This window comes from Corvus cornix, chromosome 2 (genome assembly GCF_000738735.6).
Source record: "Corvus cornix cornix isolate S_Up_H32 chromosome 2, ASM73873v5, whole genome shotgun sequence".
NCBI classification, from domain to species: domain Eukaryota; kingdom Metazoa; phylum Chordata; class Aves; order Passeriformes; family Corvidae; genus Corvus; species Corvus cornix.
The window spans coordinates 134,594,233-134,610,296 of NC_046333.1; the positions used below are offsets into that span (position 1 = coordinate 134,594,233).

The following is a 16,064-nucleotide window of genomic DNA, read 5'->3' on the forward strand; positions in this document are numbered from 1 at the left end:
CTGTCTGCAAAAGTATTTTCACAGATCTCAGTAGGAACATTTGTGGGGTGAAAAATTTTACAGCTTTAGATTTATTTGGGTACTGAATTGCTGCTAGTTTCAAAGGAAGTACCAAAATAGCTAAAATGTTCTAGACCTAAGGCATTACTCAACATAATATTAAATCTTTGAAATTTGTGCCCTGAACTCATTTGCTGATATCTATTACTCTGCCAGAAAAAAAGGTGGAAAGTGGCACTTGCAAATGATATACTATTTTGGTCTTGTGCATAAAGAAGACATGAATCTTTGTCAAAACCAGAACAATTTCAAAACTGTAGTGTGTCTGACTCATTGAGGGAGGGTATAGGAAAACAATTACTCATGTGAGATTTTGTACTACTGTCCGTCTTGGTTCCCCACCAAAGTCAAGAGACACACAGCATGGTGAAGGACCTTCAAGCGCTTTACAGAAGTGCCTGTAAGTAACACTTTAAGGTTAATATCAAGGAACTTTGGACAGTAATCATGAACTGAGCTAGCTATTCTAAGGTAAAAGGACTTGCTTTAAGTTAACTGTTGTCACCTTACTAATTGGAGAGTCTAAAGTTTGTGAAACAATTTACTCCTAAACTCTCCCAAAAGTATGCATAGAGTTATTCTGTTTAGGAGAAGGGACTATGTAATCTCATATGTTCCCTTCCATCCCTCACACTGGAATTTTCTGTGTTTTGCAGAGTTGTTATTGGCAATAGGCAAACTGCCATTTGGATTTACCAAACTGTGCCTCCATTCCTTCCCATGCTTTACGGGAAGAATATGTCTGTAGGTTTGTTGCATCACAGCTTCCTAACACAGCCCACAGAGTTATGAGAAAATTTGATTTTTTGTTCTATGGCCCTTCCATAGCTGTCCATATTCTATGGCTGCCCACACTTCCTGTGTTCTTCTCCAAGTGCCCAGCTTAGTCAAATACAACCTGTGCTGGCAATTAGGAAACACAGGGAGAGGTTCATCTCCCCTGGCTTTGGATAGCTCTGTCTGAGTAACCCAGACACTTTTCACAGTTGAGCTAGAGAAAAAGTTCTTACAGGACACAATCCATCTTCTGTGAGGGTGGAATTCTAAAACAGGTCTGAAGTAACGGCTCTGGGTAACTGCCCTTTTCTCTTTATTGACATATAGACAGCTCAGGTGTGGATATCACAGAATCACAGGAGACTTGGGCTAGAAGAACCCTTTTTAAAGATCATCTAGTCCAACCTCCAGTGCTATAGACATCTCAGACGACATTTAATCAATTTGTGGCATCCTAAAAAACTTGCAATATCTTGCAGTGTTCAGAATTATTCCAAGCTATCTATTTTCAATACAAGAAGAAAAAGAAATCTCAATCAGTTGCTATTTTTGCTTGGTTTTGCTTGTGTATAAATTGTTATATTTGCATTGCTGTGTTTAGTATTTCAAGTTTCTATGCACATATATGATTACATATTTAGTCATCCCTCCTGTTTAATGTGCTTAGTACCATTTACCTTCCTTCCTCATGCAGTTAAAAGCAAATAATGTGAACATGAGAAATGATTATGGTGCCAATGAAGCCTTGGGGATAGCTGCAGTAAGGTTGCTGGATTTTTGATTAGGCTTTTATTTCTCTGTTGAATGCCCTGGATTGACCAAAGGAAATAAAGTGGGACTCCCTCCTGTATTTTTCTTTTACTATGCCATAGTTCAGCACTGGATTTTTTGACAGTATACAAAAAAGAGAAGTAATTTTCTTACATTTCAATGTAACTGATTCAGGCTAGAAAAGAAGGCTCCTGAAACTGCCAAAAAAGGAAATAATTTTTTATATTCTTATTGTGTGCCTTCTCTTCTTTAATTCCTGTATAAAATCCCGATAGGATTTATGAGGCAAAGAACACTATGTAGCTGAAGCAAGGCAAAGATCACTGTGAAGCTGGGCATCAATGGGATGTGTTTCCCATTTAACCTAATGTTTCTCTTAATGAGACCTTGTTTTTATGTGTAAATATCCTGCACACTACTGTGGGCAAAGAGCCTGCCAAACTTCCATACTCCTCCTGAGATCAGCCCAAACAACAGTGCTGTACAGAGAAAGTTGTATCCGACTTGATGTGAAGGTGCAAAAACTAGGTGGTACTATTCAGTCCTAACTCAGTTGCACTTGTAGTCCCCAGGCTTTGCCTGACTTAGGTCTGTATCAAAATAGAAAGTAGAATTAGAGATCTGACTCCTTTTGTCATGCTTTGCCAAGTCAGCTGTGTCTCTGTTAAAAAAACCCCTAATTATTTAGTAAATCCCATTCTTTTACTCACTATATATTTTTTCAGATATACCTGCTTCTTCCATTATATTAAAAATTGGCAAGGTGTTTGCATCAGTGACTAATCCATATACTAGAAATGTAGACCTGCTGCTCACCTCTAAGCAAGGAATAGCCTGGGTAGAGAAGGTTTCAGAAACACTCTGCAAATATTTAGAGTTTCAATCTATTGCAGTTGGACTAGATGATTATTGTTGGCCCCTTCCAACTCAGTTATCCTATTCTATTCCATTTTATCTGTAGCAAGCCACCATCAGCTGCAGGGTGAGCAAGGGACCAAACTGGACAGGACAGGACCAAACTGGTAGTTTGAGGTAGCCACAACTACTTGGATGATGAATATGGAGGAGTCTCCATAGAAGGCAGGGAAAAATCATACATAGCGTGAACACATACTATAAAAAAATTACATAGCTCTATCACAGGGCTCATGGCTGAGCTGGATTTTCTAGGGACTCTTGATGCTATGTACTTATCTTCTGCTTACTCAAATCTGTAGCCATATCTGAAATACCACAAGCAGGATCTTAAGAATGCTTTTAAATTTTTCTCATTTATTTTAAAATGAAACTAGAAAAATACCTTTTAAATATGTTGCATTAAATTCAGTACATCACAAGCCTTAAGAACTGTGGCCCAACCTCCTTGCCAGAGAAGCTCCTTTGGAGAATTTGTTTTTATAATCACTCCTGCCAGCACACCATATGGTAGAAGAATATCATGCTTCCAGACCTGAGTAAAAATTTCCTAGAGAGGAAAACTAAAGCATAGAGAACTTCCCCTTGGACCCAACTAAGAAATTAGTTACAGAGGCAGAATTAGAGCACAAGAGTTTCCAGCTCTCCTCTGTGGGAGTGGGAGTTTCTCATCACTAGAAACTATAGTGGAAAGAAATTGGCAGTTAAGAGCAAGAAAGTCCTTTCCAAGAATAATTCTTTCCTTATGCTACATAAATAATGGTAGCAGCCCCCACCTTAGTTCATGTTACAGGACAGAAGAAAAAGTACTTTGCTTCAGACTGCAATTGAAATGAAGGTTTTGCTCGTCAGCCTCTTGTTAAAATACCTAACTGCGCCTAACACTTTCAGGAAAGCTTTTGTGATTTATGTTTTTAAGAGGAATCATTCTAGAAAGCTCTCAACGTTTACTATTTCTTTAAGCTCTGAATTAGCCTCTTTAGTGGTGCCAAAAATTTATTTCTATCTCTAAGCCAGAGTATTATTCCTTTCCCAAGCATTCACGGCTGTTTAAGTGCCTGGTGATATAAGAACATTCGGCTTCCAAACGTTTTTTTTAAGATTTAGAGCTTTTTTCCTTTGAGTGATTCTCCTGTACTCGATGCTGAACATCTATGTCTGTTGCTGATGCATTATGAAGGGAAAACTGAGATGTCAGACAAGCAACATAAAAGCACACTGTGAGCCTGACTCTTACCCTGGAAAAGTCTGAGCTTAGAGATAGGCTCTGGAAGGGGTGGAAATGCTCCCTTTGCAACCTTCAGTGACCATGGAGGGACACCTGAGCATTCATGCCACAGGCTCCAAAATTCACTGTGTCCCTACAATGCCTTTCCTGCCTTAAAGCTCTGGATTCATGCAGGTTAGGGACAAACCTACCATATATGTTCTGAGTACTGCAGGATGTCATGTAACAGCATTGAATCTGCCCAGAAAAGGAGACTTCTTGATTATTTTCAAGTTCTGTCCATATTTTGCAAGTCTCCAGCCTCCCAGTTCAGAAGTACTTTTGTTAAATCTAAGGATGCAGTCATGCCAAAATCCCAGTCACATATTGCAACCATTTACTGAATGCTTATAAGCATTAACACAAATTCACCATACCCACACATGAAAACACTCAAAACCATGCAAAAACTATACCTGAAAACAGCTGTGAAATTGGTGCTGCTAAAGAAACTCAAAATGCGTTCTCACATGGATGTGAGTGTGAAGCTAGATAAATGCTAGTCTTTTTGCATTTTATTTTGTTAATGCTTCTTAAATCAAGAACAAAATGCCCGATGTATTCTCTGTGCAGAGCAATTTTTCTTAGATATACAAAGAAGTTGTGGTGGCACATACCGTTTAACGATCTGATCACAGAAGTACAGGATTTGATGACAAGGTTTGCTGGCTGTTAGGTCTGGTTCTGCTTGATTTCAGGATAATAAACATCTCCTTTTTGACTTTGGTTCCTAAAAACCTCTTTTAGTAGAAAGAGGACAAAGCAGACCATCCACATAAGCAGAAGGGCAGCTCTGCTCATGGCAGAGCTGGAGCCAGGTGGCTCATGTGCTGACTCTCCTCCCCATTTCACTTGCTGCACCTTCCCAAACATGGCGACTTCTACTTACTTCTGGGGTGTTGATCAACTAATTTTGCACCTGTGAAGGAGCTGTTAATTGCTCTTACACGCCATTTACAGCTGAATTCACTTAGGCCCTGGAGGGAAGCAATTACCTCAGCCTTCCCAGGCCCTGTGATAGTGCCAGGAATTAAGCCCACCCTGAGAGCCTACCGCCCACTATTTGCCTGTGCTGAAGTGGTTAAACACAGAAAATACTCAGCATTTTTCAAGATAGTCCTCAGCACTGTAAAGGAGCAGGCTCAAGTAAGGCCAAGGAAAAGCAGCACATCAGTCCAAGAAAGTCCCAGCTGGGGATGGATGCTTGCTCCCATCATGCTCAGCTCCTGTTGCACGCAAAGGAGATAATGACACAACTAATAACTAATTATAATGAGAAGAAGGGGGAAATGGTGCAGTGAATGCTAGCAGGATTCATAAAGTCTGATGCTAATAAAATACAGTATGTGTACAAAATTATAGTTTAGTTCCTGGCTACCTGCTGTGTTCAAGCTAAGCAAAAGACAAAGTAATATCTTCAGGATGTATTTTATAAAGACAACTATTCCCTATTTAAGATAAACTTACCACTGTTTATTTTATTTAATTAGTATCACATTTGTTCTAGTATGTTAAAAGGCTAATATGCATATAAATTGACCTTGCATCTTTGGACAAATTGCACTATAAATATTATATTGTAAAAGAAGAAGGGAAGACATGAGCACTGAACTATCTCCCATCAAACTGAAATGAATCACAGAAATACTCTGTAATTTACATAATGGGCATGCTGGTAGGCAGGAGAGATGGTGACAAGCACAAGCTATTAGGGTTAAAAGGGTTAAACACAAACTTGTAGAATGGTAAGGTTGGAAGGGACCACAGTGAGTCATCTGGTCCAACCTCCCTGCCCAAGCAGGATCATCCCAGAGCACATGGCACAGAAGTGCATCCAGATGGTTCCAGAGTATCTCCAGTGAGGAAGATTCCACAGCTTCTCTGGCAGCCTGTTCCAGTGCCCAGTCACCCTCACAGTTATGAGAGACTGGAATGATTGATGTTTTGAGACATTTTGGGGTGCATGTGTGTGGGGGAAGGGGCAGGTCGAGCCTTGCTCTGGTGAGGCAGTGCCCTGCCCTACACCCCCTGCCCCTAGAGCCTGTATCCCAGCCTGGCAGTGGCTGCCAATCACTGGCACACTGGAGGCAGTGTTCCACACCCCACCCCTGGAGCCCTTTACCCAGCTCCTAGGTGGCCAAATAACTGGAAGTCCCGCCTGCAGCAAGGGCCCAGGAATACTAAGGAGTGTTGAAAGCAGAACATGAGGCAAGCACATCTTGACTCTACCTCCTCTTGGAATTTCTATCAGCTGAACACACTGGAACCCAGGAGTGGTAGTTATGTGTGTCCTTTTCTATGTATTTCCTGTCTTTCTCTCTTTCTAATTCTTCCTTCTTAGAAATTTTGAGTAACTTAACATGGAACAGGCTTAGAGTTTGCTAAGTTAATGCTTTGAGAAGGGTTTTATGTTGATTGAATGCTGCACTAAATCTTTTGCCAAAGTTCTCTGATTTTCTAAAGTTGACAGTAAAGTATTTTAGTTGTTTTGACCTCTTGAGAATATCTTGTCTGTATTTGTCCTGTGTGTCTTGCTCAGAGTACATGACCAACTGTAAGCCCTTTTAAGATCCATGTTGAGCAAGGTTTTTGGGCACCTTACAACAGTAAAGAAGTTTTTCCTCGAGCTCAGGTGGAACTTTCTGTGCATCAGTTTCTGCCCATTGGCTCTTCTCCTGTTGCTGACACCACTGAGAAGAGCCTGGTTTCCTCCTCTTGGCACCTTCTCTTTAGATATTTGTATACATTTATGAGATTCCCCTCTCAGTCATCTCTTTCAAAGCTGAACGGCTCAACTCCCTCAGCCTTTCCTCCTAAGAGAGATGTTCCAGTTCCCTCATCATCTTCATAGCCCTTCACTGAGCCTGTTTCAGGAGCTCCATGTCTCTCTTGCACTGAGGAGCCCAGAACTGGATGCAGAACTCCAGATGTGCCTCGTCAGGGCTGAGCAGAGGTACAGGATCACCTCCCTCAACCTGCTGGCAGTGCTCTTCCTAATGCACCCCAAGATTCTGTTGGCCTTCTTGGGCACGAGGGCACTGCTGACTCATGGACAGCTTGTCATAAATGGACAAATTTGTAGGTGTGCTATCCCAGGAGAGACCCAAAGAAGGAATGGTGCCTCTGAGGCACACTTTCTTTGCTCTGTACTAACCTACTGCCAGCTGAAGAAGCTGTGCTTCACTCCCCATCCCTGGGGAATGTGCACATGCTGCTTTAGCAGATTCTTCCTCCCTGGAAGCTGCTCTGGCTGCTCCCCACAGATCAAGCCATGCTCCTCTTCATGGGGGTACCAATATGAAGTTTCCATGCTCCTCTCTTTCCCTTCTTGGTGCCTACAAGGCAATGCTAGTGTCTGCGGGGAGCAGTGGGTGCTACAGGAGGCTGGTGTCTCTCTTATACATACACACACACCCACACCCACACACCCACATGTACATGTGAACCACTATCTCTACACAGCTAATGGGAAATCAAAGTGTGCAAAACATAAAAGGACAAAAGATAGAAATCCTTTTAGTCACGTCTTCAATATTTATATCTGTGACATTGAGGACAAATATTTTGGTCTCGTGTGGCAGTTCAGCCCCATATGAGTCAGACCTGCATATCTTGCAGTGTGAAAAAGTATTGGACAGCCAGTTGAAAACACATCATTGTCAGTAGTGTGACCCTGTAAATAACAGTGTTTTTCTTTTCCTTTCCTTTTAGTTTGAGCCATTTCAGTGTCAGCAACAATCAGAAGAAAATGCCAACTTGCATCTCAATAGCTCGGAATGCATGGGAAATTTTTATATCTGAAAGGAAGCCTGGCTGGAAGTATCAGATACAACTTTTTGCAGTTTGCTCTGCAGTTGGCTTCCTCTCCAGCCTTCTTTTTTTCCTTAGCATGCACTTCTCCTTGGCACATCATTCTTTGGGGCCCTTACTGATTCCTGGATTCATCTGGATTTTGCTTTCTATCATGCTCTTCTGTTTCAAGCACCTGCGCTGTTTTAGTGTTCTGTTCCTCCTTTCTTGTGGACTGAAAAATGGCAGGGATGCTCTTATAACTGCTGGCACTGGTGTTGTGGTGGCCAGCAACATACAAAATATTTTTCACAATCTAAAGGTTCTGGCAGACAGTATAACCTGTCATTTAAAGCATGAGCAATTTGCCTTGATAAAATATTATGTTGAGGCAATAAAATGGATTTATGAGGCAACCAAGCTTCCTGCTGAACTATCTAAAGATATAGTGGTCCTAAAGCATGAATTCACACCATCTTACTCAATTTCAGATGGTGCATTAAAACAAGAGCTAAACGAGACAGAGCAAGAAATCCAGAGAATGGCTAACCAGCTATCTTTTATGTTGACTATACTGCCCTATATAGGTCAGAAAGTATTGCCTATAGTTGGGGTTTTTATAGTTTCCTTTGGAACTGGCCTCTTTATCAAAAAATTTGTGGGTTCTCATAGCACCAAATTTAAGAATACTTATATCACAAAACAGTTCATTGCATTTGACGAGCACCAAAAGCAACAGCAAAGACCCTGTCTTCTGCCACTTAACAGAAAAGAGAGAAAAGATTATGTGACAATCCCATCTTTCTTCTTCACAAGAAAGGACAGGAAAAAAATGCTGTGTTCTTTTCTCCCTGTAATTATTCATCTTTGCATCTGGCTTCTGTTTGCTGCAGTAGACTCTTTGTTTTATTTGTTAATTATTTCTGTGAACAAATATCTCCAAGAAGTACCGGATCTAGACATTCAACTCAGTCTCTTTCAGAATGTAAGTACTTATCAGTACCATATATTTCTTAGTTTAGCATTGAAAATTTTCCCTTCATCTTCAGCATATTCTTTCCTGGAATATCATTCATTTCAAAAAGGGCCATTGCCTCTACAGATACATATGTTGGATGGAACCAGACTAAAGGCTAAATCATACTTGACCAGTTCTTTCCAGAGCATTGTAATATTTCTAGAGAATGGTAAATTTTAGAAGAAGGGCTTTCATTCTTCCAGATATATATATATGAAGGAAACTGGAAGCGTAAATTTGACAACTCACAGAACAGATATTTGTGAAGCACTACTTTTATAGTCAAAAGTCACTGTGACACTAATGTAAGAGATGCCTACCTTTCTTTAACTGAGTAGTGTGAGGAGCTCATCCGTTGTATGCATGGGTGTGTACACACGAAATAGTAACTTGTCACCAAAAGCTCCTGGTTCCTCTAGCAGGAGCAGCAGCAGCAGCATAGAGAACGATTAACTAGGTTGGAAGATAAGTCTGGAGGCCATCAAGACCAACCTCATGCTCAAAACAAGGTTGGATGAACAACTGGCTAGAGCATGCTGCTAGTAACACCAAGGTTGTGGGTTTGAGGCTGTGGGCAATTCACTTAACAGTTGGACTTGATGGTCCTTGTGGGTCCCTTCCAACTCAGAATATTCTGTGATTCTGTGGCAAACTTCAGAGACAGATCAGATTGCTCAGGATCTTGTCCGAATACACTTAAAGGTGGAGATTTCACCTTTACTGCAAAGTAAAGCTGCCCAATTTGATAGCTCAAGAATTATTCATACCAACTAAATCAAGCAAGGACAGCAGGAGGCCAGCATGGGTGAGCAAGGAGCTCCTGAAAAAAGCATAGACTAGGTGAAAGAAGGGACAGCAGTCCCAGGAGGAATGCAGATACACTGATTGTATAAGGATGGGGACAGGAAAACCAAAGCCCACCTGGAGCTGAATCAGGTAAGGCGGGTGATAGGCAGCACAAAGGGCTTCTACAGGTCCATAAGCAGCAAACAAAAGACATGGGGAAATGTAGGTCCACTGTGAAAAGCAGGAGGGGTCCTGGTGGCAACAAAGGACACAGAAAGCCCAGGGTACTGAATGGCATCTTCAGCTGTGCCATTCCTAGGAAGACCATCCCTTAGGAATCGCAGGCCTTTGAGATAAGGGCAAGTGTGGAGTAAGGAAGACTTACCCTTGGTGGAGGAGAATTAAGCTAAGGCACATTTAAGCAAATGTGCAACCATGGGAACTGATGGGAGGCATGCATGGGTGCTGAAGGTGCTGGCTGATGTCACTGCAAGGCCACTTTTGATTGTCTTTGAAATGTCATGGAGCCTGGGAGATGTTCCTGGAGAGCAGAAGAAAGCAGATGTTACTCCCATCTTCAGGGAGGGGAAGGAGGACAATCCAGGGACCTACAGTCTAGTCATCCTCACCTTTATCCCTGGGAAGATGACAGAGGATATAATAATGGAAGTCATTTTTGTACATGTGAAGGCCAGGAAATCTATTAGGAGTATTAAGCATGGATTTATAAAGGCTAAATCATACTTGACCAATCTAAGAGTTTTCTGTGATACAAACACTAGGTTGCTGGATGAAGGGAGAACAGTGGATGCTGACTGTGCTTTTATTAAGGTTTCCAATGCTGGAACGCTGGAATACAGCATCTTCATTGACAATCTGATAAAGTGTGGGCTACATAAATGGAGAATGATGTGAACAGAAAATTGACTGAACTCTTGGACTCAAAAAGTTCTGTCTTGTGGTACAAACCATCTTCTGATGTCCCCCAGGAGTAGACACTGGAACCTATATTATTTAACCTCTTCATTAATGACCTGCAAAGACAGATTGTAGCCACACAAGCCTGCAGACAATATAGAACTTGGAAGAGGTCTGAAATACCAATGGATTGTGCTATCAGTCAGAAGGTCTTGAAACGGCTAGAAAACTGGCCCGAGAGGAACCTCACAATGTTCAGCAAAGGAATGTGCCGTGTCTTGCAGTCCTTGAAGAGAAACAACTCCATGCACGTTACATGTTGGGAGCTGACTGGGAGGTGGCTTTTTTTGCACAAAAAGGCCTTGAGAGCTGGACACCAAGTTGACCACAAGCCTGCAATGTGCCCTTACGGCAAAGAAAGTGCTAATCTGGGCTGCATTAAGCAGAGCATTGCCAGTAAGCTGTAGGATGTGATCCTTCCTCTCTGCTTAGCACTGCTGAGACCCAGTAGAAGGGCATATACTAGAGTGAGGAGCCAAGGAAAGGGTCAGGAAGATGATTAAGGGACTTGAAGCACTGTCATGTGAGAAGAGGTTGGGGCTGTTCAGGCTGAAGGAGAGATGATTCAGGGGGATTTTACAAGTGCGTGTAAATAAGTGATGGGGAGTGGGTGTAACAAAAGGAGCCAGACACAGGAGAAATTTCTTCAGTGAAAGGGTTGTCAAGAATTGGAAGGGACTGCCCAGAGAAGTAATGGAGTAACCATCCCTAGAAGTATTCAAGAAACAACTCAATGGTTTAGTTGTTATAGTGTTATTTGGTCAACGACTGGACTCCATGATCTTGGGAGTTAGGTCTTTTCCAACCTTAATGGTTCTATGATTCTGTGACTTCTCAGTGGTGCACAGTGCAGGGAGAAGAGACAATTAGGACAAACTGAAGGAAATACATTTTTGTTTAATCTTCAGGTGATCAAACAATAGAACAAGTTTCTGAGACAGGTTGTGGGGTCTCCATCCCTGGAGATACTAAGAACCCAACTGATCGTGACCCTAATCAACCTGTTGTAGTAGCCTCACATTTGCTGCATACTGTTGTGTTTGGTTTTGCCTGTTTTTCTATCCTTTGTACCTTGAGGGCAGCCTCTTACCATGACCTGCCTTGGGCATGACCCAAGTCAGGGCAAAGGAGCTTAGTCCCACTACCTATGGACAGAAGTCCTGAGCCTGACCATGCCTGGCTGATTCATGGTTCCTGCACTACGAATTTTCTCTATGTGCATTGTTCACTCACATGGAAAGCTGGTTGACTCCTTCAAAACAGAAAACTATGCCATCATCAGATTGTTTCTAGTTCCCCAAGGAAAGCTAATTACATTAAAATGTAAAATTTAACCTCAACAGATTTGTTATATCAAGCCTCAGGGCTGCTGATCTCAGGGAGTCTGGAAGCCGCGTGAGCAGGACAGACTCAGAGACTTGAGATGTTTATTAATTAGCATGAACAATAAAGTTCTTCATGCACTAGTACCCCTGTTTCATATTGAGTTCCTAATTAAGATTTTCCTTGCCTATACATCAGTTCAGTTTAGGGATAAAATATCCTGAGATAGTTTGGAACAGGATAATGTCAAGGAAAGGCTGACAGGCTGAAAATGGGTAGCATGCTTTGGAAACTTGATTTCTCCAACAAACACCTAACAGAAGTGCCTGGCCTCTGTAAGGTGATTAGAAAATCCACAAGGAAGAGTTTGTTATTCCTCTGACATGATCAGAAAAGAGACTGGGTTATTCAGTGTCTCTACTGTGTTCCTACACATAGAACAGAAAGTTGCCTGCCAGTATGGTCCCAGAAGCATGTCTAATTTACCTCTCTCATTAAACGTTTCGGTCCACAAGCAGTGAAAGACATCAGCTAAGTAAAGGCACCTACAAGAGCAGGACAGGCAGCCTCGTCTGTGCGACAACCTTTGGTCAGAGCATTGCCTGGGCCGGTGCCTGGATGCAGAGAGGGGATGGGGCTTAGTGCCATGTGGGCATGGCTGGATTGCTGTTCTATACCACCCACAACATCACTGCAGGTGTGGTTTCAGGGTGAAGAAAGGGTGAGCACCCCTGGATGTGCAACTTTTTTGCTTCCCTCTCTCCTTCAGGAAGGTTGTCAGGATCAGTCCTGCCCCTGCCTACCCTGTCCTTTGCTGCCCACCGCCTTCCTGTTCGTCTGAGACTTGACTCAGGCATATGGTGCTGAAAAACAGTGCTGGTGTGGGAGGCAGCTGCAGCGAACAGAGTGGCGGAGGCAAGCCTGAGCCCAGACAAGTCTGAGCTGAGCCAAAAGGAGCCGAGGGAAGCTGGGTGGAGCAGTCAATAGTGGCAGGGCCGGTACTGGAAGCAACTGCACAGAGCTGAATCCAGCGTCCAAAGCGGTGGCGTGGTGTGACACAGACAGTCTTGCTTTCAGGAGTTTGTCTGTTATTGTTTTCTGCTAGCTCGGGCGTGGGGACAGGGAGAGTGCTGTGGTGAGTGCCTGTCACCTTGTCTGGGGAATGCCATGTGGTGGCAGGCATGGGAAGAGCCACCATCTGGAGGCCACATGGACATCACCTATGGGGAGCATCCACCATCTTGTCTTTGTCCCAGGGCACCATGGAACTAAACTGAGGTGGTGAATACCTTTCATGGGTAAACCACCTTCTCTTTTTATATACTTTTGTTATTAATATTGCTGCTGTTACTGTGCATCTCTTATTCCATTGCTTGTTGCTTTCAGTAACTTATCTCAACCCATAGTCTCTGCCTTTGTTCCTCTCTTACCAGAAGGGGAGAGGCTTATTTGGAGTTTGACTTCTGGCTGGTGTTAAACCACTATGGTGTGGAAGCACTGCTGATCATGTGCTGAGACAAAACCAAAGGGACAAACACCCTGATCTTCAGTTTTACTCTCAACGAAGGACCCTCCAACAGGGCATCTGAGCAGAGTCATAGGAGTGGAAAAATATTAAATCATTATAACCAGATTAGCCAAATATTTCCCCAACAGAGCCACTGAGAAGGTAAGTTCTTAATGGTCCAAAATGCTGGACATTGTCCCAAGAGGAGTCATGAAAATACAGTCCAAAACATTTATAAATAGCCAATAAATTTATTGTTTTGAGCATACCATATATAGACACTGGATGGTCTAGATGATTTAGGGTCCTTTGTAAATCTGAATGTCCAGTGGGAGAAATATTAAGAAAGGAGGGAGTCAGTATTATAACCAATGCCTTTTTTTCACCTTTTCTTGTGCAGAAGAATGAGAAAAGCTATATCATTTCTATGAAAGAGCATATTGCAAAGACTGATTCTTTCAAGATCCCTTTGTTTAAGCATAACTGCATCCCTCATCCAGAGCTCTCTCTCTCCACAACATGGATCCAGCTTGGAGTTATCATCTTCTTCTTAATCATTTTTGGGTTATTCTCTGGCCTCCTGACCCAACTTAAAATACTCGTGTCAGCTTCCTTTTATCCTGACACTGAGATAAAACGGATACATTATTTGCATGCAAAATTACTCAAAAAAAGAGGAAAGCTACAAGAGAAAACTGGGAAGAACATGTTTGCAAGAACGGTAAGCCATTAGCTCTGGGGAAAAAAACCCACATCTTCTCACTGGGTGGTAGCCAGATCCAGGAAATACTTAAACACTTGTTAACTTCAATTATGTGCTAATAGGCTTTCCCCTATGCTCAGGAGCCAGAGACAAATTACCTAATGGTAAGATTAGAACATCTAATTGTTTTGTTCTGTACTTCAACACACATGCCTCAGACATGATATTGGTATGCTCAAATGACTATGTGCTGGCAAGAAAATACTTCCCGGATTCAGAGTCCTCCACAGAAGAAACTTTGTTTTCATGAACATATGAAAAGCACTTAGAATATTCCTGCAATCTAGACAGCAAGTGCTAGGCAGTAAGAACAGCCTTAAATGTTGAGAAAGATGTTCCAATATTGCTTAGCAAAATGGAAGGTGATACATTTCTGTTTTAAAACACAGTGTGACTGTAAATACCATTAGGAAACAGAACTTTTTGCTTGCTAAAACATTTATCCTGTACGTATATATATACATATACATACACACACACAAATGGAAATAACTAACACACGTGTATATATCTAAGGCAAATCCAGACAGATAGCAGCACACACATACAGTTTGTTTAAGTTTGGGTTTTTTACAGCCTTCAATGACTGTACAGGCTATTAGTGTCTGGGTGAGCTTAACTCAGTAATACTACCATATAGATCATATTTCTGTCTTTTCAGGTCAACTTTTGGTTTCCAATACTCAAGGCAAGAGAGGCAGTGAGGAAGAAAGAAAGGAGTGTAGCAGAATGACAGCATGATGTGAAAAAGACCAAGTGAATCTTTGGATATGACTGAGATGCTTTAGTTCCACCTGTGTTTCACGCCATCTTTCCTATGGAATGTCAATTCTAAAATGTAAAAATTTCAAACTCAAAGGGTGAGCAGCAGTATTTTGGAAAGGATGCCATTGTGGATAGTGTGCAGTTCACCACAGATTGCCCTGGACTGAATTAATACTTGGTTTTCAACTTGGGGTCTACATTATCTGAGAAACTTGAGAAAATCATGGATGATCTGTTCTTCTGTTTAAAAGCAATAAAACAGTTTGGAGCTTTTAGGACTACAGAACAAACCTCTTTGGGTTCAGCTAACAGAGGATGTAATGGCAGCAGCAGGTTTGTCTTCTTCATGTTTGCCAGACACTGAAGATAGAAGACACAGCAGAGGCTGTCCCTTGCCTTCTGGGATGCGGTTTAGATGTTTCTAGACATTTTTATCTATTTCTTAAGCCTCAAGCCCTTCAGCCTGGATCTTTGTCATCCCTAGCTCCTAGTCTCTTACCTAGTCTCCCACCCAGAATTCCTTACTTGGTCTCAGTCTCCCACTTCCATGTATCTATAGAATGTACCACTAGCACAGATTGTACCATGCCTTTGATAATCATGAGAGAGGTCATGTAACAGGTAGAAGTGAGAATGCTCACGAGAGCTAGAAGAGAGAGGAATCAGGTGCTGTGGGTGCCAACAGGGTGTCTTTAAAGGGTGGGGCATATACATAGAGGTGAACAATGTTTCAAATCTTGCAGACTGAGGAACCTTGCAGAAGAGACAAAAATGGGCTTAAATATGTTGCATAAGCACAACTGCCCTCAATGAAATAAAACTGAGCCAATACTGAAGTGCTTCACCCATTCAGCCAACATTGGTGATGTGACCTTCATATGATACAAGAACAAATGCAAAATGCCTAAAGACATAGGAATGACTGATGTAGCTTTAGAGATTTAATGTAGAGCTAAAAAATGTGCCCAACAGGCAGTATATTTCTGATTTTCAGCCACAGCCAACTTCCTTTTTTAGGCTGGATAATAGGAAATTCTGCTCTCTTCCTCTATAATAAATGCATGGTTTCAGGACAGCCATTGATCAATGTCTCTGTTTTCTGAATGAATTAAGACTTAAAACTCTATGATAGCAAGTGCCAGAAGTTATTTTCTGCCTAAACCACTGAAAAACACAAAGACTTCTTTTCTTTGGGCCTTCCAAAGTCTCACTTCTCCATGGATGCAGGTGGTTCAGGTTCCTGGTGTGACAACAATTTGTCTCTGGAAAATGGTGCTGGATTAAAGCCGTGCATGATTGAGGGTTGTGCTGAATGTCTCTGAGAGGCCTGACTGTGTCCTTTTTG

The 16,064-nt window shown here is 42.0% G+C and overlaps 1 protein-coding gene across 1 annotated transcript; it reads left to right on the top strand.

Annotated features, from left to right (window-relative positions):
* The first annotated feature begins 369 nt into the window (after positions 1-369).
* LOC104692883 (dendrocyte expressed seven transmembrane protein) lies at positions 370-15,802 on the top strand. Its single transcript, XM_010405175.4, has 4 exons — positions 370-460; positions 7,502-8,564; positions 13,592-13,912; positions 14,616-15,802. Exons 2-4 carry the CDS (start codon positions 7,539-7,541, stop codon positions 14,685-14,687), a joined length of 1,419 nt encoding a protein of 472 aa, XP_010403477.3. The 5' UTR covers positions 370-460; positions 7,502-7,538; the 3' UTR covers positions 14,688-15,802.
* The last annotated feature ends 262 nt before the right edge of the window (positions 15,803-16,064 follow it).

Coding starts and splice junctions, on each gene's coding strand:
- LOC104692883 (XM_010405175.4), top strand. CDS start 7,539: ATGCCAACTTGCATCTCAATAGCTCGGAATGCATGGGAAATTTTTATA. Junction 8,565..13,591: donor AACTCAGTCTCTTTCAGAAT/GTAAGTACTTAT, acceptor TTTCTTGTGCAG/AAGAATGAGAAAAGCTATAT. Junction 13,913..14,615: donor AGAACATGTTTGCAAGAACG/GTAAGCCATTAG, acceptor CTGTCTTTTCAG/GTCAACTTTTGGTTTCCAAT.